Source organism: Cervus canadensis, chromosome 9 (assembly GCF_019320065.1).
Source record: "Cervus canadensis isolate Bull #8, Minnesota chromosome 9, ASM1932006v1, whole genome shotgun sequence".
In the NCBI taxonomy this organism is placed as follows: Eukaryota; Metazoa; Chordata; class Mammalia; order Artiodactyla; family Cervidae; genus Cervus; species Cervus canadensis.
This window is the reverse complement of record NC_057394.1, coordinates 73786580-73810002: the sequence shown is the minus strand read 5'-3', so window position 1 is coordinate 73810002 and position 23423 is coordinate 73786580. Positions and strand designations below refer to the sequence as shown.

General features: G+C 35.6%; 1 protein-coding gene across 10 annotated transcripts in view; it reads left to right on the top strand.

The window, feature by feature from the left end:
• NBEA (neurobeachin) overlaps nt 1-23423 on the top strand; it is a 644508-nt gene that overhangs the window by 520761 nt on the left and 100324 nt on the right. For all 10 annotated transcript variants that reach the window (XM_043477413.1, XM_043477415.1, XM_043477416.1 and 7 more), the window contains 3 exons: nt 192-294; nt 7222-7337; nt 19690-19802. In XM_043477413.1, the coding sequence (XP_043333348.1) occupies nt 192-294; nt 7222-7337; nt 19690-19802 (332 nt within the window). The remainder of the gene's footprint in view (nt 1-191; nt 295-7221; nt 7338-19689; nt 19803-23423) is intronic.

Here is a 23423-nt window from a genome sequence, read left to right as displayed (position 1 = left end):
AATAAAAATTAAAAAAGAATATATTTGTTTGAAAATGTTAATCCTAGGATAAACTTACAAGAAAATCTAATTTCCATGAAGATTCATTACCTTTACAAATAAATCATGAAAGGCACTTGAAAAATGATTTCTGAAATTGATGGTTAGCTCTCCTGTGGATTTCTAAATCATGTTTTTTCTTCTTGCCACAGCTTCAGTTATGTTTAATTTCCCTGATCAAGCAACAGTAAAAAAAGTCGTCTATAGCTTGCCTCGGGTTGGAGTAGGGACCAGCTATGGTTTGCCACAAGCCAGGTAATTATATCATATTACACATTACCTATGGTTTGCTAACATATTTCCATCTCAATACAACAAAAATCTGAATAGAGTTATGCCATTGTAATTATTTTGAATACCAAGGAATTGTCTTCCTCTGCAGATCATTTGTAAGGAAAGAGGTTATGAAAACAGCTATTTTAAGAATGACAGAATAGGGAATAATTTTATTTAACATAATTTTATTTAAATGACAAAGTAAGAAAGTTGATTGCATCTTATAATAAGCATGTTAAGACATTTTTGCTGAAGATCTTATGAAAGACATACCAAAAGCCTCATGATGTTTGTGATTAATTGTTGTGTAATAACATATAGTTTTTTATAAGTGTTGTGTAAAAAGACTTCTTCATTACAGTAATAAAACTCGTAGGGTTTATTGAGATTAATAGTCATTCATTATGGTGTGGTTATAATCATTTCCTGAATCTTTCATCTTTGTATTTTAAATGCATTATTTTGAAATCTTACTTAGTCAAAGATACTACTCTGTGTAGAAAACATGGTCAGTAATTATGTGTGTCACTAATATCAATTAGTTGGTTTTGGCCGCGAATAACTGAATGACTAAAAGTGGCTTAACCAATAGGGTTTTGGTTGTGGGGGTTTTGTTTTATGAAAGAGGTGGAATTAAAAAGAAGTTGCCAGGGGCTCCCCTGGTGACTCAGTGGTAAAGAATCCACCTGCCAGTGTAGAAGACACAAATTCAGCCCCTGGTCCAGGAAGACCCCACGTGCCGTGGAGCGACTAAGCCCATGCACGATGACTGCTGAGCCCGTGCTCTGAAGCCTGTGAGCGTAACTGCTGAGCCTGTGTGCTGCACCCACTGAAGTCTGCGTGCCTAGAGCCTGTGCTCTGCCACGAGAGAAGCCGCCGCAGGGAGAAGCCCACACACCACGTCTGGAGAGTAGTCCCCACACACAACAGGAGAAAAGCAACAAAGGAGCCCCGGTATAGCCAAAAATAAATAAATGTATAAATAAAAATTTTAAACATAAAACAGGAGTTGCCAGTATTGGCTCAGAGGTTCAGTAATGTCAGGACTCTAAGTTGGCCTCATATTCCCAAAATAACCACTACTGCTCTGAATACCACATCTTCATACAACTTCATTCAAGGATGAGAAGGACACAAAGGACTTCCTGAAATTCTGTGTTTTAGAATGGAGTACATTTAGAAGTCCTTTTGGCCAGAATGGAGTCACCTTCCTGCCCCTAAAATAATCACTGAACACTGAAAGTGAAGCCAAATCATCCCTTACAAGTCAAGGAAAAATATACCTCTGAACTCCCTGCCACTTCCTACCTGAAAAAAATACACTTTCTGTTGTTAAGGAAGAAAGAGAATAATCGGCTTCGGGCAGACAAGCAACAGTGTCTCCCGTGTAGATCGTTAAGTGCCTGGGAGTTGTTCCAGAGCACTGCATGCATGGAAAGGAAAACCAATCTTTGTCCATCTTCCCCTTAAATAGGCTACAGACATTTAAAAGACAGGAACTGTGTCTCATTTATCTTTTAATCTACAATACCTAGCACACTGCCTAATTGCAAAGGTGCTTTTAAGTGCTCCTCAACTAGAGTTACCCTACATTACAAAGTCTCTATTCTCATATTAAGCTTATAGTGTAAAACCAATTCACAGACATGTTTGCACATGCTCAGGGTATTTGCTATTTTGAACAACAAAATTCACTTAAGACATTAGTAGACAACGAAGTACTTACATAAAATACAGGTCAAAAGAAAAATGCATTTAATCTAGCAAAAAAGATGAAGTTAATTTTGCAAGGCTTATTCTTAATCTAAGCTGACTCTTAGTAATCACTTCTTCCTTTCGCAAGTACCTACAAATTGTTTAATCATCAAGTCAAGAATTTTTCCAGGAATTGAATTTAAGAACTCACAAACAGGCCTAACTTTTTCCTTTTAAAGAATAACCATCTGCCTCCTGGCATATTTCTCAATGACCATGATTCTTCAAAGATTACCAATAGAGTTTTCTGATTTCTTTCGGTATTCTTCTACTTGTCAGGACCTGAAATCATTTAAAACAACCAGAAACTCTTTTACTATATTCCTTATTTCTTATGAGTATAATTTTCCTTTCAGCCACATTTAGACTCAGATTTTTGGAATGCTATTCTTTTTGATGGAAAAACTGGAAACAAAACATATGTTTAGTAACTTTGGAAATTCTATCTTAAGATAGTTTTTTGTTGCCCCCTTTGTGTTCCCCCCAAAGACTCAACTCATTATTTGTTTCCCAATAAAATACTCATAAGTTCAGTTTTGTTTATTTCCTGTGATATTTAGCCTTGGAGGTAGCAGATGGAGGTTGGAGGAACATTGAATCTAGGCTCAGACCTGCCACTTACTGGCTGGGTAACAATGATTGGGTCTGATCTGATTGTAGGAACTCAGATAACATTAAGCAAGAAGACTGAAGTTCTCATCTACTATAAAATGGGCACAGTATTTTGTGAAAGATACTTCAACAAATGTCCTGAGACCATAAAATGAATACACTTTGTGGACTGTGAACACACATATACACTATACACATGCATGTGGGCATGCACACATAGATACAGATGGTAGGTAGGTAAGCAGGTAGGTAGCTAGGTGAGTAGATAAATAAATATACACACAGACACCTACAAAGAGTGTGTGATATGTAAGATCCTATTATATTTAGAGAATTGTCAAACAGAAGGGATGATGTCTGACTCCTACAAATAGAAGCCTTCCAGCTGAGAGTATCTTGGTAAAATCACCAAGGGATCCATTCTTTACTTTGTTTTTTTGACATCAGGTTTTGTCAGTTTAAGGAAGAGTTTATCAAACTCTAGGGAATATACCCTAAACTAAGCCCAAAGGAGACTGCTTTAGAAGCAAACAGACAAAAATGATCAAACTCAAAGGCAGGTATACTGCCAGAAAATCGACTTCACGTATCACTTAGGCCACTTCTTGGGCAAGCCCACCAAAGAGATCACATTGCAAAGATTTAGAACAAAAGGAATATTTCCATAAAGCTAGCAGAAAAGACCATGATTCTGGGAAAGATTGAAGTCAGGAGGAGAAAGGGACGACAGAGGATGGGATGGTTGGATGGCATCACCGACTTAAGGGATATGAGTTTGAGCAAGCTCCAGGAGTTGGTGATGGACGGGGAGGCCTGGCATGCTGCATTCCATGGGGTCACAAAGAGTTGGATATGACTGAACTGAACTGAGCAGAGCCTAATGAACACCCCTCTAGTTTACATGCATGTCTCATTTGCTGAGCACTTTCCAAGTCCCAGGGACTATATTTTGTGTTCAAGTTTATAAGCTTTAGTTTTTTGCTTATAAACAGCAGACATTTATTTCTGGCAATTCTGGAGGATAGAAAGTGCAGGATCACTAGCAGATTTGGTGTCTGCTGAGGGCCCAACTCCAGGTTCATAGATGGTCATCCTGTCCATGTGTCCTCACGTGGCAGAGGGGCACTCAGCCCTTAATTCTTAAAACCATGTGGATTCTTAATGGATTTCTTTTTTAAATCTTTTTCTTTCTCTCTCTTTTTTTTTTTTTTTTTTTTGCCGTTCCATGTGGCATGAGGGATCTTAAGTCCCTCCACCAGGGACCAAATGGTTGCCCCTTGAAGCAGCAGCATGCAGCCCTAACCACCAGATGGACAAGGAGGTTCATTAATGGAGTTCTTACCCCAAGTTACAATAGGAAGTTTTTGGTTTAGATAAGTTACTTGTCTTGTCCAAGATCATAACCCACTCTCTTAATTTCTATTTGGTGTCCTCTATCAAAGTGGTCCACATTGATCAAAAGAGCAATACCCTTACTCCATGCATAATGATAGAAAAATACTGACAAAGAATTTGTCCGTTTTCTAGACTCCATACTGATTGTCATTGTTTGGTTAATGTATTGCTATTTTCTATTCAGACAGTCATTATAATCAATAAATTTTGAGTATAGTTAGATTCTTTACTTACTAAGAATATACCTCGTTGCATATATAGAGTTAATGATTTTAAATGGTCACCATTTGTTATAGTACTTAGTATTTTTTTTCCAGAAGGCAATTTTATCTTCTTCTTATTCACCAGTTGTAAAAGCATTTTTGTGTAGCCCAGATATGTACCAACTATACTCATTCAAATGTCCAAATCTTTATAGGATATTTTTAATCACCCTATTGATTTACTGTTTACCATTTTGCTTCTTCTTATGATTGAGTTTATTTATTTTTTTTAATTTCATCTCTCTTTAGCCATTATTTTTTGGGGGGGATAGAAATCCAATAACTCAAGTCATTTGGTTTATACTTATTTAGACCCCACTCTAGTTCAAGTATTGTTAAATGCTAAGGACATAACAATATGTATAACATAGTTCCTGCTCTCGGTGAGTTTATAGTAGAAGAGAGAGAGCAGTAAAGAGGAAAAACTGGTCCTTTCCATGAACTTGCTAATAGTAATCTGATTTTCTAAATTCATGTTGTATGCCCGTATTTTTCTTCACAATTGCGTACTCTAAGAATGACATAACCTTCTCCCATTAGTCCCATTATTTATCCTTATCACAATTTGTTTGGTCTTGGTTTTTGAGTGTTTTTGGTGCTCAGGATTATTTCCATATCAGCAGTTTTCTTCTTAAATTCTCTAGATTTAAAATGTCGACAAATAATTTACAACTTTATTCTATACATTGCTTTTAGCAGACTAAGCATGATGCTGGTTAGAATTTTAGTCAGATTAGCAAGAATATGATTAAAATAGTAATACAGTGAAAGTTGAACTAAGCACATAATTACAATAGTGGCAAGTAAAAATTGGGTCAATATAATTTATTAATTGATAATTCAGAAAATATTTTAGCATGTTGCTATGACAAATCCAGAATCAAGGCTAAAATTTATAGCATAAATAATTGTGTAAGTGAGAGTATCTGGCCTAGAAAATTTTTGAATAGTGGTGCTGGAATGGCTTAAAATCTGGAAACCCTTTTAGTAGCCCTGTGAAAATCATATTGCCAGTTAATTGAAAAGTTTACTAAGATATAGTATTTAAGTGAAGTATGAAATATATATTCCCCTTACCATTGCAATTAGGCTTATATAGTTCTTATGGAATCCTTAGGATCTTTTATCTCAAGTATATATAACTAGGAAAGCCCCAAAAATGTTAATATGTGACCAGGCTGCTACAAAATATTAAGTTAACATTTTAAGCATTGAGTTAGACATAATTATTTTTTAAATTCTTAATTCAAATTTTAATTTGACAGACCGAGTTTATTCCCATTCTTCCTTCCTCCTTCCTTTTCTTCAACCCTTATATCTTGAGTTTCTCTGGTGGCTCAGTGGTAAGGAATCCGCTTACCAATGCAGGAGACACAGGTTCAGTCCCTGGGTTGGGAAGATCACCTGGAGAAGGAAATGGCAACACACTCCAGTATTCTTGCCTGCGAAATCCCATGTACAGAAGAACTTGGCTGACTACAGTCCATGGGGTCACAAAAAGTTGGACATGACTTAGCAACTAAACAGCAAATTATATCTTGGCTCTTGCCATGGTTATTAAGATCTCATGTGAATGTAAGCATGGTAATAAAACACGGGAGATAAAGATAGTCTTAGGTCCACAGCTCCCACCATGGAGCCCTAGGATGTCACAGTGAACTCTCAGGCCTACTGCAGGGCATTTTACAGTTTTTTAGGGAAATACAGCAGCATCTATCAAATGCTGCACAAACTCAGTTCGATTTAGTTCTAATCTTCAACATTTGATGGCACTGCATTCTTGTATTCTTTTTGATGACATCTTAGCTTTGTGAAACTAATTTTTAGGGGTTGCTGTGGTTAAAAAAAGAACAGGCACCCCATGAAAATTCATGTGGGACAGGAAATGAAAATGGTAGTGTCAGGTATGATTCCCAGGTTTAAGAAGCTGTGCAGTGCCCAACAGGTGTACACTGCACCCCTTTAGTAAGTAATTGTGGTTATTTAAGAAGGAAATAAAATACTAGTTTTCTTTCAGTTTTTGAATATTGTATTCTCAGACAGCTACTAAGTTGTTATGGCTCAAGTGTTAAGTTATTTAGACCTAACTACTCAATAAAGAGAACTGTTAGATGTTTCTCTTGGGCTAGGGGCACCATGAAAAAATTCCTGAGACGCTAAAGGTGGCATAAATTCAAAACGTTTGGGAACTTCTTTGTTAAGTGGTGATTGTTTTTGAAACTCAGCCTTATCATGCTTTGACAAAAGCAGTCAGCTTTTAGAGAAATACATTGTACCTTCAAACGTTTGTAATTTACACAAATTCTCCTGACTTAGTCTCTTAAGATATTCCTATGTTCCTTCTTCTATTCCTATATTTTCAAAGATATTCCTATATTTTCAAAGTTCTCAGTTGCTTGCTTTTGACCTTCTAGAGGATTATGTGTCATGTGGTTAGAGGCTGTGCTCATGTGCACACTCTGTAGGGAGACAGGCTTAGAAAGTTCAGAGGGGTCATTATTACATGAGGTTTGAGTCAAATGCTTATAAGCTGCTACCTAGTATCTGAGCATGGGGTGGGTTTGCTGTGCTGTTTAAAAGCGACTGACTTATTTTGAGTACAGTTTAACCTTTTTTGTTCTTATTGACTTGTAAAATATCCACTTGGAACAGTGTTATACAAATAGGTGCTTTCATACTGCTTTATTCTAAGGAAATACATGTATCTCCTCTGTAATAGATTTTTTCAAATATTGCTAATTCAACAACTAAAATGTATTTTGTAATTTATCTAAGAAGGATAAATCATACATCAAATTATATCAAATCCATATATTAGTTATTATTGGACTTTTAAAGGTTATGAGTTTAAAGAAATTGTTATAATTTGCTTAATTGCTAGGAGGATATCACTGGCCACTCCTCGACAGCTTTATAAATCTTCCAACATGACTCAGCGCTGGCAAAGAAGGGAAATTTCAAACTTCGAATATTTGATGTTTCTTAATACTATAGCAGGTAAGACATCTCATTCTTTAATCTCATAATATGTTTATGTTCATCAAAATCCTCAATAATGTGACTTGACAGAATACATTGTTCTCCTTGGAATTCAAATACAGCATCAGAATAAATATTGAAGCATTCACATTAAATTGCTATCAAAAACTATACAAGCTAGCACTAAGGTTTAGTTGCATTTTATTGTTGAAGGGACTTTTCTTTACTCTCCTTCTGCCATTTGCTTTGCTGACAGCTTTGTCTGAAGGTTTATTAGAGTCAACAAACCATTGCCAGAGAGTGTCTGGAAATAATAGTGGGAAAATGTAATTTCACTACTTTGTCATTCTCATCAGTAGCAGCTAGACAGGAGAATAACAACAGGATTCTGCCTAGTACAGATGTCACCTGGATTGTGGCATGATTGGGTTACAACGTGTTTTTTTCCTTAAAATCTTCAAATGAAAATATAAAATCAGATTGCATTTCTGAATGATGAGTAACTGCCATCAACTTTAACAATACCATGCTTGTAAATTAAGAGAGGGTAGTGGTTTTATTTTTCTACTACATCAGTGGTCATCAGTAGCTGAGTATGTCTATGAGATTTCAGTACCTCTTTATTTTTTTCTTAAGTTAGGCTCCAAAGCCCTTATTCATGTTGAATTACAGAGAGTTTGCTTCTGTAAATCAGGCTCAACAAAAACTTTCTTTTTTACAATAAGATAAATTTAAATAACTGTGCAGTACATATGTATATGATTATTCTTTTTTTGTGAATGAATGCTCAGAACTATGGATCTAGAGCCCTGTTCTCTGAATCAATGCTTAAAAGGATAACTGTGTAGTATAGCTCTTTTATAATCTATTATATATGTATGAATATGAATGCTATAGGCTTATATTAAATATGGATGATATAGATATGTATTAAATAGACAAAATAACTCAATTTGTTGACATAAAGGGATAAAAAGTTATTTAAAATGGTTTTGCATTTTAATCATTTACTACATATTATAGTATTGATGCCTTTGCTAAATAGGATGCTAGAGGTACAACTAAAGAACTATTTTATTATATATATTAATTTTTATTGTATACTTTATACACACATCTCCATTATATAGATATATCTTCATGACATGTGTATATATATTCACATAATAGTCTATACAAAGTATATATCTTTAAAAAACCTATTTACTTACTCAAAAATAAAGGAAATATGTTATGCTACTTAATTAATACATATTATATACATGCAGAGAGTAGAATGAACTTAAACATCTGAAATGTAAAGAACCTAATTTCATTAGTATATTTAGGTAAACAGCATGATGTAACGTAAGTATCATTGCCAAAGTGAAAAAGGATAGAATATCAAATCTGCCAACCTCGTGTCTTAGCCCATAGGTGAAATTTCAAGTTTTAACTTTATCTTGGACTTTAAATCTTTTAGTAGCCATGTTTGATATTTCTTTGCATATGTTTTAACAACTGATATGTTTAGTCTTATATCATCTTGTCTTATACTATTGCTTGTAATATTTTCTTACTTTCCTCACTGTTTTGTTTCTCTTTGGCCATTTAAATAAATTTCTGCCTACTTTTTTTAGAGATTTAGAACATAAGCTTTTTGTTACTACTTCTCCTAGAGAATTGATGCTGATATGTTTACATTTTTTAAAAAACTCTCTGAAATGTATTTCTGTTACCTTTGAACTAAAAAATGAATCAACATTTTAAATCAGTCCTATGCGAAATAAGAACTTTCACTCAATTTACTTCTTATTCATTGCTTATCTTTGTCAATATAATTTATTACCAGAATCTGTATTATTATGAAACACTTGTTTTTGGAGTCCATATATTTTTGCATATTAAGAAGGGTTTTGACTTTTTATTAAAATCTTCTCATTAATACAGTATATTGTTTTCAGCTACATGGATCTTTGGGGCTTCCCTGGTAGCTCAAAAGAATCCTCTGCGATGCAGGAGACCCGGGTTTGATCCCTGAGTCAGGAAGATCCCCTAGCGAAGGAAATGGCAACCCACTCCAGTACTCTTGCTGGGAGAATTCCATGGACAGAGGACCCTGTTGGGCTGCAGTCCATGGTGTCACAAAGAGTCGGACACGACTGAGCGACTTTCACTTTTCACATGGATCTTTACCTGATTTTTCAGGATAAAGTTCTCTTTTTTTTTTTTCTTCTGCAGTATTCTTCCATATTCCCTGTGTTAAGTTTTTCTATTATCTATCCTTCAAGGATCTGTCAAGACTCATGGTCTATCATATGTCATAGATAAGTGTATGACTTTTTCCCCTTGATTCTGGTACCTTTATGGAGCTTTTGGAATTAAAACTGGAAGACGTGGTGGTATGCCTCACTCCTAGTTCAGTTCCCAGTGGAGCTAGCATTTTTCCTAGAAGGTTCTGCTGTTCTAAAATGGAATTCTGTCTGCCTGTCCTCTGGATGGAGTGTCAGCTGGTTGGTTGTGTTAAAGGACACGTCTGGTCTCCTCCCCTCCTCACTGCCTTTTACTCATGTCAGCTGCATTTCCCAAAGTGTGGTGCACAGTTCCACCTGGAAGCACCACCTACCTCATGCCTGTTGCTTTCTGGCAGTTCCTCTGTCTAGCTCTAGAAAAATTGCAGTCTTGCTAGAGATAATATGATCTGATCTAAAAGCTTCTCTGACCAGTATGAAGTGAAAGTGTTAATCTCTCAGTGGTATCCAACTCTTTGTGACCCCATGGACTCTAGCCCGCCAGGCACCTCTGTCTGTGGAATTTCCCAGATAAGAATACTGGGGTGAGTTGCCATTCCCTTCTCCAAGGAGTCTTCCCAACCCAAGGATCAAACTCGGGTCTCCTGCACTGCAGGCAGACTCTTCACTGTCTGAGCCACCAGGGAAGCCCACCCTGAGCAGTATAGACAGAGCTTTTCTTTCTGGTGGGGACAATCTTTGGGTTTCTGAGCCAGGACACACAGAGAGTAAGGGGAATTTGAGTGTCTTCCTAACTTCTTTTGAATAACTGTGGTCTATTTTATTTGGTGACATAAAAAATGTATAGACCACAGGCGTTTTTTAAAAGAACATATTGGGTATTTTTCTTAATACAATTATAACTAAACATTAAAGTCTATCTATTGTAGACAATAGACTAAAAAGAAGTATAAAGCGGGTGAAGACTCTCCCTGCAATATGGGAGACCCAGGTTCAATCCCTGGGTCGGGAAGATCCCCTGGAGAAGGAAATGGCTACCCACTCCAGTATTCTTGCCTGGAGAATCCCCACGGACAGAGGAGCCTGGTGGGCTAGAGTCTATAGCGTCGTGACAAGTCCAACACAAGTGAGGGACTTCACATTTACGTTTAGGAATCAGAGCATTGCAACTAGTCGAGTGAATGAAATATACATAAGGGAGCATTCTAAGACAGTTGATGGTTAAGTGTTGAATAAGTGCTGTAAATAGTGAATGGTGCAAGAGCTAAGCAGACCAGATGAATTTTAAGACTGTGTTTGGGGAGGAAAAAAGAAAAGAACAGAGCTTTACAAATTTCTGCCAGGTGAATATGTGTTATGTGTTCAGTAGACAAGAGTATCACAGCTTGGCTACTACTGGAGCTGTTGGTTAAGTCAGACTATAGTCAGACTATGAAGAGCCTGAATCTAGGAGTCAGTATAGTTTTGTAGTAGAAGGTAATGCAATATGAAATTTTGGGAAAATTAAACTGATAGCTATATTTCACATGATTCAGAAATCAGATCCCTTAAAGTTAGGAAGAGCTATTAGGAGAGCCTTTAGGACTCTAGATATGAAACCGACTTTTTCATCATTTTAATAGTTACTGAACGCTTCTACTATGTGGCATGCACTGTGTTTGGCACACTAACCCTTCAGAGGAGAGCCCTGCATGGTTTCTGCCTTTGAAGGGGTCACGGTATGCTCAGGAAAACAGACATGTACACCAGCAATTCCAGCAAAAAGTCGTAATTATTATAATGAGAAAATATACAAAGCTATTGGCCTTCCCTGGTAGCTCAGCTAAAGAATCCACCTGCAGTGTAGGAGACCCTGGTTTGATTCCTGGGTCGGGAAGATCCGCTGGAGAAAGGGATAGGCTAGCCACTCCGGCATTCTCAGGCTTCCCTGGTGGCTCAACTGGTAAAGAATCCGCCTGCATTGTGGGGGACCTGGGTTCGATCCCTGGGTTGGGAAGATCCCCTGGAGAAGGGAACGGCTACCCACTCCAGTATTCTGGTTGCAAAGTCGGGCGCAACTTTCACTTTCATTTGAAGTCTTAAATCCAGAAGGCAATATGCTTACAGGAAAAGTTTCTTGTAATCTTTTCATAGGCTTCTCTCATAGGCAACATTTAAGTTGAAAATTGAAAAAGGAATAAGAATTCACTAAAAAGTAAAGCAGAAGTCATTCCAAGAAAAAAGAAAATATGGGCTCAAAAATTGGATTACAGTTGTAGTAACAAGTATGGCAGGGAGAAGAAGTAAATAATTTAATGCACAGTGTCATTATTACAGAAAGTAGAAGTCACTGTAATATACTCTAGTTTAGTGTTTTACAAAGTAGTTCCCCGGCCTAGCAGTATTGGTATAACCTGGGGACTTAGAGACGCAAATTTTCAGATTCCTTCTCAAACCAACTAAGTCAGAAACTTGAAGTGAGGCCCAGCACTCTGCATTGCAGGGAGCCTTCTAGGTGGTTCTTATGCTTAAAGTTTGACCGTGATTGGTCTAACCATTTAAGATCTAATTATCAAAACAAGATTTACATATGAAAGCATATAGAACATACAAGACAGCGTGCAGTCAAGTGTCACTAACTGTAATAAAAATTTAGAGAAGTGACAGATTAGTATGACCTAGTCTAATCAAGGGAAGCCTCATAGAAAAGATGGGCTTTAACTGAATTCTAAGGATTTTGTCATATGTAGATGATTATGTAGATAAAATGAACCTTCATATAAGAGTAGAATGACAACCTGAAAAAGTTATAAAATACATGCAGAGGTACTCACCCTGCATGTATTCCTGCAAATTCTTCCTTTGCTGTCGTCTTGAAGTTCTAAGTAGAGGAGCCAGTTTATATTGAGCACCAGCATTAGTTAAACTGAAGAATTGATGCTTTTGAGCTGTGGTGTTGGAGAAGATTCTTGATAGTCCTTTTGACTGCAAGGAGATCAAACCTAAAGGATCTAATCCTAAGGGAAATCAGTCCTGAATATTCATTGAAAGGACTGATGCTGAAGCTAAAACTCCAGTACTTTGGCCAACTGATGCAAAGAACTGACTTCTTAGAAAAGATCCTGATGCTGGGAAAGATTGAAGGCAGGAAGAGGGGACGAGAGGGGATGAGATGGTTGGATGGCATCACTGACTTGATGGACATGGCTTTGAGCAAGCTCCGGGGTTTGGTGATAGACAGGGAGGCCTGGCATGCTGCAGTCCATGGGGTCACAAAGAGTTGGATGCAACTGAACTGAACTGAACCAGCATTAAAGAGTTGAGTGATGCTTTTATAAAGAAGCTTCACCAAAGCCACTATTGAGTACTTGATTAGGAAGCAGCTGGAACTGCCTATTTTCCTGAATTGTGCAGAATATCATATATATCCATTCATCTCTTCTTAATGGAACACTTTTCACAGTTCTTTAAAGGCAGGACTCTAAAGGATCCTAGAATAAAGGGAACTATAAAGATGTTAAACTGTACCAGGACCACTTTTACTAACATAGTTCTACTAAATAATCATGTTGTTTCATTGCACAGTTTTAGGGATATAGTTATTGTTCAATAAATACTTAAGTCAATTGATTGAAACTTTAGATTTATCAGTGTTCTTATTGACAAATTATATTTAATTTCCTGGGTAACCCAAAGGCAACAAATGGTTGGCTTATATTTTATCATAGTCTTCTTTAAACATTTCTTTAATTACTCTTAATATCAAGAGTCAGGAAAAATATTTGTATTATTTCTTTGTTTAGTTTTATTATTTCTTTTTTAAACACTTCTTTAATATTAACAGCAACATTCAGAAAAAATGGTAAAAGTTAATATTTATTGAGACATTTCTAATGTTGCAAACACTGTTTCCTTCTAAGTGTTTTCCATTAAGTGTCTTCCTTAGTGTTTCCACTAAGTGGTTCTGTGTTTTAGGTGTATTTACTCATTTAATACTAACAATAGCCCTGGTCCTTAACCCCATTTCACCAATGAAGAGATGAGGTACAGAGAAGTAAATAACTTGCCCAAGTCACAGAACTAATAAGTAAGTGAAGTCAGGATTCTAATGTAGGTGGTTTGGCAGTAGAGCAACACTCAACTTCTATACCACACCGTCTCAGGATATTCATGGTGCGGTTCAATTTTTACCTCATCAGCCTTAATCCATAGCTGCTTTTAAGACTGAAAAAAAAAAAAATAATGGTTCTTAGACAATCGTTTTTAATTTGTATTTCATCAAAAGAACTTCTGACATTTATTTACCATCATGACTTTTGTCCATAGGAATATGCTAGCACTAGATCTGGGCCTTGAATTATTATCTCTAATGTAGACCCTGGTACATGTTCAGTTGGGTCTCAGATCCAGAGAAACAAACTCTGAGACAGAAATGTGCTTGCAGGAAGTTTATTGGAGAGTGTCCTTGGGATCAGTGTCTATAGGGGAATGTAGAAAGTAGAACTGAGCAGGAGAACTTGAGCCCCAGAGTAATCACAGGAAAGGCCTTGGCAGATCCCACAGGAAACCAGGAGCTGGGATGCCTCTCAGAGATGTCTTGCCCTGAGGCAGGGTGGCCAGGCCTTTGTTACCTGCAGTTAGCAGTCAGTGGATGGAGACTCCTGGGAAGGACACAGGACCTTAGGTGAGAGGACTTTCTTCTGATGATGACACCTCCCGGGGAGTGCCACCAGCCACGACACGAGCCACACAGTCACCAACCCCACATCCGGGATGGAGTGGTTCTCAGAATCACCTGGAGGGCTTGCTGAAACACAGGTTCTGATTCAGTAGGTTTAAGGCGGGGCTTAAAGTTTGTATTTCTAGTAAGTCCCCAGGTGATCCTGATGCCGCTGCTCCAGCGTCCACACTTGGAGAATCACCAAGTTACACCTGTATTCTTAAAAGAGATACCTTACCATAATTGTCTTAATCTCCTATAGCATTCACACCTTCTATGGCACTACCTGTGCTACACACGTTGGCACTTAAGGTAATGTGCCCTTAACATTTTATGTCTGTATCACTTCTTTCTAATAAGATTATGAAGTCAAAGTTTTGCTCTATAAACTCTCATCAAATTGAGCTGATTTAATATTCATACTCTGTGTTTGCATGATTTTATAATCTGTTATGTGAATGCACTAAAATCGCTGGATGAGGGATTCTTTATATTTCCTGGATTAAACAGAAGAGTAACAGAATAGAAACCGATTGAGAAGATGAAACAACCCTTTCTGGCTTCAAGTTTTTAAAAATATAGGTCAATGTGACTTAATAAATCCACATGTTCTATAAAAAATATTCTAGTAATTCTCTTACACTCTCAGATTTACCATTTTTCTCCATTACTTTAACATGAAATGTGAAGTACATTTTATGACTCATTTCTTGCTGTTCATTTCTTGAGGTCTCTCATATTTGAACAATTTGTCTTTTCTCCTTTATAGATTCTTTTAAAAATAAGACTAAAGCAGACAGCAGCAGTGTCCTAGTATTAGTACAGTATGTAGATTTTTAGACCTTCATGTGACATATGTATATATATACGATTGCATATAGTTTACCATATATACATTTGATAAAGATACTTCACATGGTAAAAGAAGCTTATCAAATATTCAGAAAACATACTGTTTTGAAAAGTCACCTAAAGGCCCATAAATGTTTTAATGGCCTTTATTTTGTTATATTTATAAATTTAACAATTACTCATTATAGAAAAATGGAAATATATAAAATTATAATTTAAAAATTTAATCAGTCCTAAGTCTAGCCATAAATATCATAAGTAAGATTTTGGTGATTTTTCTGTGTAGTAATCTTTAGGAGTCTGCTACACCTGAAGGTTTACATTCTACTTTTCCTATCTCATTAAATAGTATTTGAAAGCATAATCTTTAAAACTACATGAAAGTCTAGCATAGAACTGTTGTAAAATTTAACTATTTTGAAACAAGTTTTGTTTGTTTTTTTTTTATTTTTAAAGAACATTAAGCTTTGGAAGATTTTCAGTGATGCTTAGAGTTTGACTAAAAATGTGAGTTCACCCTCTAACTTCCAGAGTTGAGCTAATTTCTGTTTATTGTGCTTCAAAAGATACAGCCTATGCCTCATTTTGTATTTTATTAGGTAAGACAATGAACAAGGTGTTAAAATCAGGCATTAAAAAAAAAATAGAGTAACTGCTAACATAGCTTCATGTAAGTGATCCGGTTAGGTTTGGAAGGTTTCTTAAAAAGCTTTCTGAGTTATTTTTTATATGATCAGCTAATGAATTCAGCACAACTTCCTCAACCCCAACCTTTTTCTCCTGTTTAGCATTTTCCACTTTTTTACTCTGTGATGTACAAGCCCTCCCTGGTTAATTATGTATATATTTAGCTACTGCATGTGTTGGGCTTATTATTGTCATCTAATTAGATGTAACTTGAACTGCTTGCTTCTAGAAAAATCATTAAAAATTCTTTCCTAATGACCTAGAGATGACAAAATGTCTGTAAAGTGTGAAGAAGCAGACAAGCACGGGAACATCGCTCTTAAAGAGTGTTAATCCAGATGCTGCAATCATCTAATTAAACAATATTTTGCTGTCATTAACATTTTCACCAAGGAATTGCAGTTATAATTTCTTTGTCAGCTGTCTCTAGATCACTTTACCTTCAAAACTAAAGTGCCATATAAAAACATTAAATTGGATGGTTTAATTAAAAGTTTTTTTTTTAAATGAAGAAACATATCTAGTGTTTCTGAGATCTCATTTACTGTGCTTCACTTTTATTGTTTGAGTAGATTAGTGTCATAAGCTTATGATATTTAATATTCATCTTCCAAGATAAGTCTTTATAAGCATAGTTAGTTAAAAAAAAAAAAAAAGCTCTTCACTTATTACTACTGGGAAAAGAAAGGAACCCTACCAATTACAGCACAAGGTTATTTACTAAATTTCAATTATCCAAAAAAATTCATAAATACCTACATGTACCAGAACCTAACAGGTCTTGCTTTGAAAATATTTCACTTTTTTGGTTAATTTTGTAAACAGCAGTTGTTGTTGTTGTTTTTTCCATTTCACAAAGGTGTTTAGTAAAATAATTAAAAATAATAATGCTAATTTATGGCTAAAACTTATAAATGGAAAGTACCAGAGTACCAACTTCATCCATGAGGCTTTTAAATACATCATGAGTTTTTTTTTGTTTGTTTGTTTGTTTGTTTTTAAATTTTTTTATTAGTTGGAGGCTAATTACTTCACAACATTTCAGTGGGTTTTGTCATACATTGATTAAAATAAAAAATATATATTTGCTGTCCATGTTGCAAAGCTTTTATATGGAAATTTTTATATAAAAAGATTTTAATGTAACTGTCAGAACAGCTATTTATATAGTTTATTGTATTTATTGGATTTAAAATGGCTTTAGTAATTTAAAACTTACCAAAGTTTTCTAAGCATTTATTTTTAAAGAATCTTCCAAAGATTATTAAAAGTGAATTACAAAAAATGCAGGACAGGTTAATTATGGTGAGCTGTGACTGTTGGCAGCCATCAATTTGTGTGTGTGTGGTAAAGAGTATACTTTCTTTTTAAAAATTTTTTTCCAAAAATAGCATTATGTCTTTTATTAGAAAATCATTTCTAGAAAAAACCAGTGTCTTCAAGTATGGTCTCTATTTTTATGCTGTTTGTGCTTAAACAATACATTTAAGTACTGAGTTAATGTAAATTGGCATTTTATTTATTTTATTTTAACAGTTTCTCCTTGTTATGAAATGTCATCAGAAATTTTTTAAAAATATGATATATAATTTTCAGCTGTTCATTTATTTATGTAAGTAATGTTACGTAAATAACATCAAGTTAATCTCTAAAAACACACATATATTGGAAGACCTCGCTTTCATTAAAATCTATAGATTTTTAAGGAGAATGGTAGCTGAAAGAATGGCAGAGCACTGAATATGCCAGGGAACTCCTTAGAACCCCAGAGAGAGCTCTGCCCAGCCAGGCTAGATTCCCTGGGTATGTACAAGCGTGGAACACACACTTGAGAGTCATCAGGGGTCCTAGGTTAACATGAACATGAACTCTCAGTAATAATATTTAATTTTAGAATTCCACACTGTGTATCTTACAGTGACTGCTTTAGAAGAATATCTCCATATTCTGCTAAAGAAAAACTTTAATTAAAAGGTTCCAAATTCTTGCTTACTCTCGTCACTCTCACTCATCACAGTCGAGTTGCGGACGTAAAGCAGGCACATTCGTTGGCTGCCAGTGTGCCCTTCTGGTGGTTTCACATGCGTGCTCACGAGGCCTTTCTCTCCCTTTGTACTTCTGTGCCTTTACACAGTCCTCATCCTCCAACAGGACTGTTCTGCAGTTTCCATTCTTTATTTGGCTTATGTTTGTTCATCTTGTAAACTCTGGCTCACTTTATCCCATATTTATCATGTATATGTTCATTCCTTCAACAGATATCCATCAGACAAACAGAATATTCAACACACAGAGTTTTTCTTTTTATTTTTAAAGCTCAGACCCTACATTTTGGAGCTTACAGGACTAGTGGAGAAGTAGACAAATATTAGCTGTAACACATCTGCAACAGTGCTATGGCAGAGAACAAAGAGGAAATCCCAAGGTTACTCTCACCTCATTTCAGTAAATGCAAAGTGGGAGTGACATTCTGCTTTCTTTCAATTGCCTTCATATATGATAAGCACCTACATTAATTTATGCATTTTAAACAATAGGTATTTTTGTTGTAAAATGCAGAGATTCACATAAGAACAGATAAAACAATCATCCAATAAAATGTTTACTCAGTGAATTAATTTGATTTCATGCTCACAATTGTTAACAGATTTAGTTCTTCCTCAGATTATGGTTTTTTTTCTCTATTTCACAACCAGTGACCAATTGCTACAAGAGTAGGTATCATTTAATGTCAGTTCTTGAAGATAGATAAGAATATGTATATCTGTTCTACTGTTACACTAATATGTGTGCACCAAGGCATACAAGATGAAATCCATATCACTAATATCAGGGAAATAGCTATTTTTTATGGGTTTGAATGGAAACCTAGGAAGTCCTATGTTCAATTCATATCATATTTTTACAAGAAACAATCTTTTCCAATAAAAGTTGTCTTTGGACCCTGTTTCCTTAATCATGTTTCTCTGAATTTCATCTGATCATTTGTAATTTCAGTATCAGTTTATCAGGGGGGGCCTGTGCTGTGCTCTCCCTAAGCACAGGCTTCAGTATCCTACCCAAAAAATATTATTAAAACTAAAAAACAAACAAACAGGAAAAAAATATCCAGCTAGCATTCAGCAGCTCTCCGCTAAACTGAAACAACATAATAGGAAAAGAAAATTTGTGAGCTTAAGGGAGTGAAGAAAAAACATGCTTGACATCTGCCTCATTGCTTTTCCATACTGACTTCAGTGTACTTCCATTAACTTGAAAATTCTCTACTTTGATTGTCAAGAGAAGCACAATGTAGTATTCAGTGTGCTGGCAATAGAATTTTTAGATATGTACTTGGTATAATAGAACACCATCACGTGATCTGCAAGTGGGCAGGCCAGCTGGTGACCTCCTCCACGATCACTTCCAGGGACCCTGGCCTACAAGGCTCAGCTTCCAAGGTGACAGTAGCGTCTTCATCATGTTCAGCTGCAAAGAGATGGACGTGGAGCATCCAAGTGCCAAGCTGCAATGAACCAAGCCTGGAGGTGCCGATACCAACTGCGTTCACATTCTCTTGATTGCAACTTAAGGCCCACAGCCATAGCTACTCATAAGGGAGCCTAAGAAACATGGTCTAGCCCAGGAAGAAGAGAGATTGATTTTGACAGATAGCTAGCAATCACTTCAAGTTATCTTATAAGAAAGTAATTCTCATTACTTACTTCTAAATTATTATTGAGTGAATTCACTTGAAACATGTTGTTATAAGTGCTTTTGATTAAATAAAGACATAGTTCAATAAACAAAAGAGTTACTTTTCTTCTGCAATGCAATAGTTGCCTCATCGATTATAAAGATGGTCAACACTTTCCTCAGCAGTTAGTGTATACAGATTTTCATGTCTCTCTTTCTTTACTAGGACGGACATACAATGATCTGAACCAATACCCCGTGTTTCCATGGGTATTAACAAACTATGAATCAGAAGAGCTGGATTTGACTCTTCCGGGAAACTTCAGGGATCTATCAAAGGTAACTTTTAAATACATAGAAGTGAATTTTCTTCTTAAGGCTATATTCCAAAAACATTTCTACCAGAGTATGTATGTTCAATTAGTGTTGTAAGAAAGGTAAAGCTGAATGTCTCCTCTTTTTGCACTCAGTATCTAAATTGTTTCCTTAGCATAGGAGTTAAGCTATAAGAAGTTAAATTAGTACTAGTATAGACAAAATGAAATGGCTATTTGAGAAACAGCATGTGTAAGGAGAGGTTGTTCTGATATTCTGGGTTTTAAAGGTTCAGGCCAGAAACTTCAAATTAGTACAAAATATGACCAATAATTTATGTGATATATTTCTTAGATGATAAGACTTGTTATCTTAACTGTAGTACATACATACATTGGAGAGAAGCTTGATAAGGAAAAAGTAGGACACAATAATTTATCAAGGATCTGTTAAGATAAAAGAGAGAAGATTTGTCCCAAAAATAGCAAGAAAAAAATACATAATGGATGATAAGAATAAAAAGCCAGTTTTTGGTTCATTCCCCTCATTTGCTGAGAGGAAACTTAACGTGGGATATGAAACTCTGAAATTCAGTGAAGAACTAGATACTCAGCCCCAAAAGCTTCTCTCTAGCCTCAGCTAATGTCAGAGCTAGGCCGTAAAGTTTAGACAGGTTAGCCATTTTAAGCTGCTCATCCACTCTGGATTTTCTGTCTTCCTTAGTTGTCTAGTTTAGTATTCCACAACAGCATGAAAGGCATATGTGCATATGTGTATACTTTTGGTTCTGGCGGGGAGAAGGTTGAGGAGCTCATGAAAAAGTGTAGCATAAGCCCTGCAAGGCAGGAAAGTGAGCAATATAACCAATTTAATCTCACAGACAGTTTTTAACTAAGCACATCTTCTCTTGCCTTTTTTTCTTGCCTTTGAAAATTAGATCCACTTAAGTTGAAGTTCTCTATGTCACTGCTTACATTTGTGGGAGCTGAAGCCATTCTATTTGCCTCAGTATCCCCATTCGTAATATGAGAATAAGTCCTACTTCATACAGTTGTGAAGGTCAAATGACACGTGCATTTAAAGAATGTAACAGTACTTGGATCATAGAAGCACTTCATGAATATGAGCTGTTATTACATATGGAATGTTTCTTAGCCTGTGGCTGAAGCCTATGTACTAATTTTTCCATGTTATCTGCCCTTCACTCTCTAGTTCCTATAATTTATGGGACTTCCTATCAAACTTGCTAGCTTATTGCTGATTTTAGCTGTGCTGTTATAGGTACTCCAGGGACCTAACGGATCAGCTAGCCAGTATCTTATTGAGAGTCACATAGCTGGTAGAAAAGTGCTAGCAATTGAATTTCAATATGGCTGAAAGTGTAATAATTTTTCCAGTGTGATTGCACTGAACAAAAATCTTTAATCATTTACTGTGTGCAAATAAGTATTCAGACTCAGGCAGAATTCATAGGGCCTGCCCTTCAGAAGCAAATCTGGTTATTGATTATCTGAATGATAAAATCATTTTCTGTAAAATTAAGTAAGACTGAACTATATTGTATAGGGAGCTACATGAGAGGCAATAAGTAGAGGTTAGGAACAAGAACTCTGTAGCTAGACTGTCTGGCAGATCCTAATTCTGCCACTTAATGGCTTTGAGGCTTTAGACAACTGTTTCATTTCTCTTTTCCTCAGTTTCCTCACCTGTATAACGAGGACAGTAATAATAGGGTTGTTGCTGAATTGATGAGTATAAAAATGCTGAGAGCACCTGGCATATCAGCATTAGCTAATACATTGGGTATAAATATAATGTAGTAAACCCTTGATATATGCCATATACTTTGAATTGTCTTTCAAGTTTCAAATAAGGATGATAAATATACACTGTTACATCCTTATTGGAATTAGGATGTTTGAACAGTATGCATCTTTGACATGAATTTCTAAGATTGAGGTGTGATCTTTGGATGTAAAACAAGACCAAACTAACTTATAAATGTGGAGGTGAAAACTGCTAAATTAGATCTTTAACAAAATCTTATTAACATGTGTTTTACTTAACATTAATTCAATAGTCATTATGTATTATATACTATGTGTGTGTATATATGTACATATGTGAGTGTGCATATATATGTGTTTATACACACAATGAAATGTATAGTGTGGATTCTCATGTAGCATCTTACCTAAGAATTCCTCTCATGTAGCTCCCTATATAATATAGTTCATGCTTATTTAATTTTACAGAAAATGATTTTATCATTCAGATAGTCATATAGCATGTTACATAGTGTTATAAACTCATGAGTTAACCACTACAATAGGTATTTTAGATTATTTTTAGCACAGGGAAGAAAGCCCTTTTCCTTTGAAATCAACTGGGATATTATGATGAAAGGAAGCTTACAGACCAAAGTTCCTCTCTTTCCTCCATTTACGTGTCCATTCTTTCAGTCATTAATTCAACCAACACCACACACTTACTGTATGTATGTTAAGCCCTGTCCTAGGTGAAGGAGTGTATAAGAGTCAGTAAAGACGTATCTTAGCCATCTTGGAGAGAGTCTAGTCCAGAGCTGAGAGGAAGACTCAGATGGTTACCAGAAATCTGGGAATCCAGCATTATGGCAGTAGGTATAGTGTGGGCTGGAACAGACTGAAAAATGCAAGCTCAAGTACACTAAGACATTTGGACTCAAAGGTTCTTGAAACATTATCCCAACCAAAGAAAATAGAGCCTTCATCTTGGTTCATATGGATGAGATAAGGCAAATGGTAAAATATTTGCTAATAATTATAGATTTTTAGTTTATTCTTGTAGAAAAGATAAGTTAAATGAGGAAATCACTATTTCTAAAGTAACTAGAATATGTAAACATTCTTCAAGTTTTTTAAGATGATCTATTTAACCTGTATGCCTTTTGCCAGAACTTTTCCTTTTGTGACCCACATGTGCTCTCCTAATTTTATTTAGTGTTAGATAAGTAAAAGAGGTAAACAGACAGCCTAAACAAATTAGGCGACATGAACACTGACTGCTTTTGCAAACATAGAGTCCTTCATATTGTGAACTTTTGAACCCATGGTTCTTAAAAGATAGATGACTTTTTCTTCCAGTTCTACTATGTTCCATTCTTTAGCAATTTGTTCTTTACATTCTGTCAAAATAACATGATAGGAAAATGGTAGCAAATTAAAACCTTGATCTGTTAATAAATTATTCTTACATTCTTTCCCATGCTTAATTGAATTTCTTAATAGGAACTTCTTACAAATGGGCTAGAAACTCGAGACCATCCTGTATAGAAATCATTAATAAATAAGATTTTAGTGTATGAAAATATATCATATTATATGCCTAATGGGAAAATGACATTTGAAGTATAATAAACATAACTGGAAAGAAAAACTTCTAATGATGCAATATTATTACAGTGAAGAGATTACCATTGAGAAGCACATGAAATTCTTGTAGTTATAACCAGTACTATGAATGAAATTTTTAGTGAAAAGTCTGTTAATCTTCAGAAATTCAAGGGATATTTGGAATATTTGAACAGTGTTATTAACCAGAACATTCTAAAAGCTCTCCAATAACAAAAGTTTTTCCTACACAAAATTTAGGACCCAAGTCATA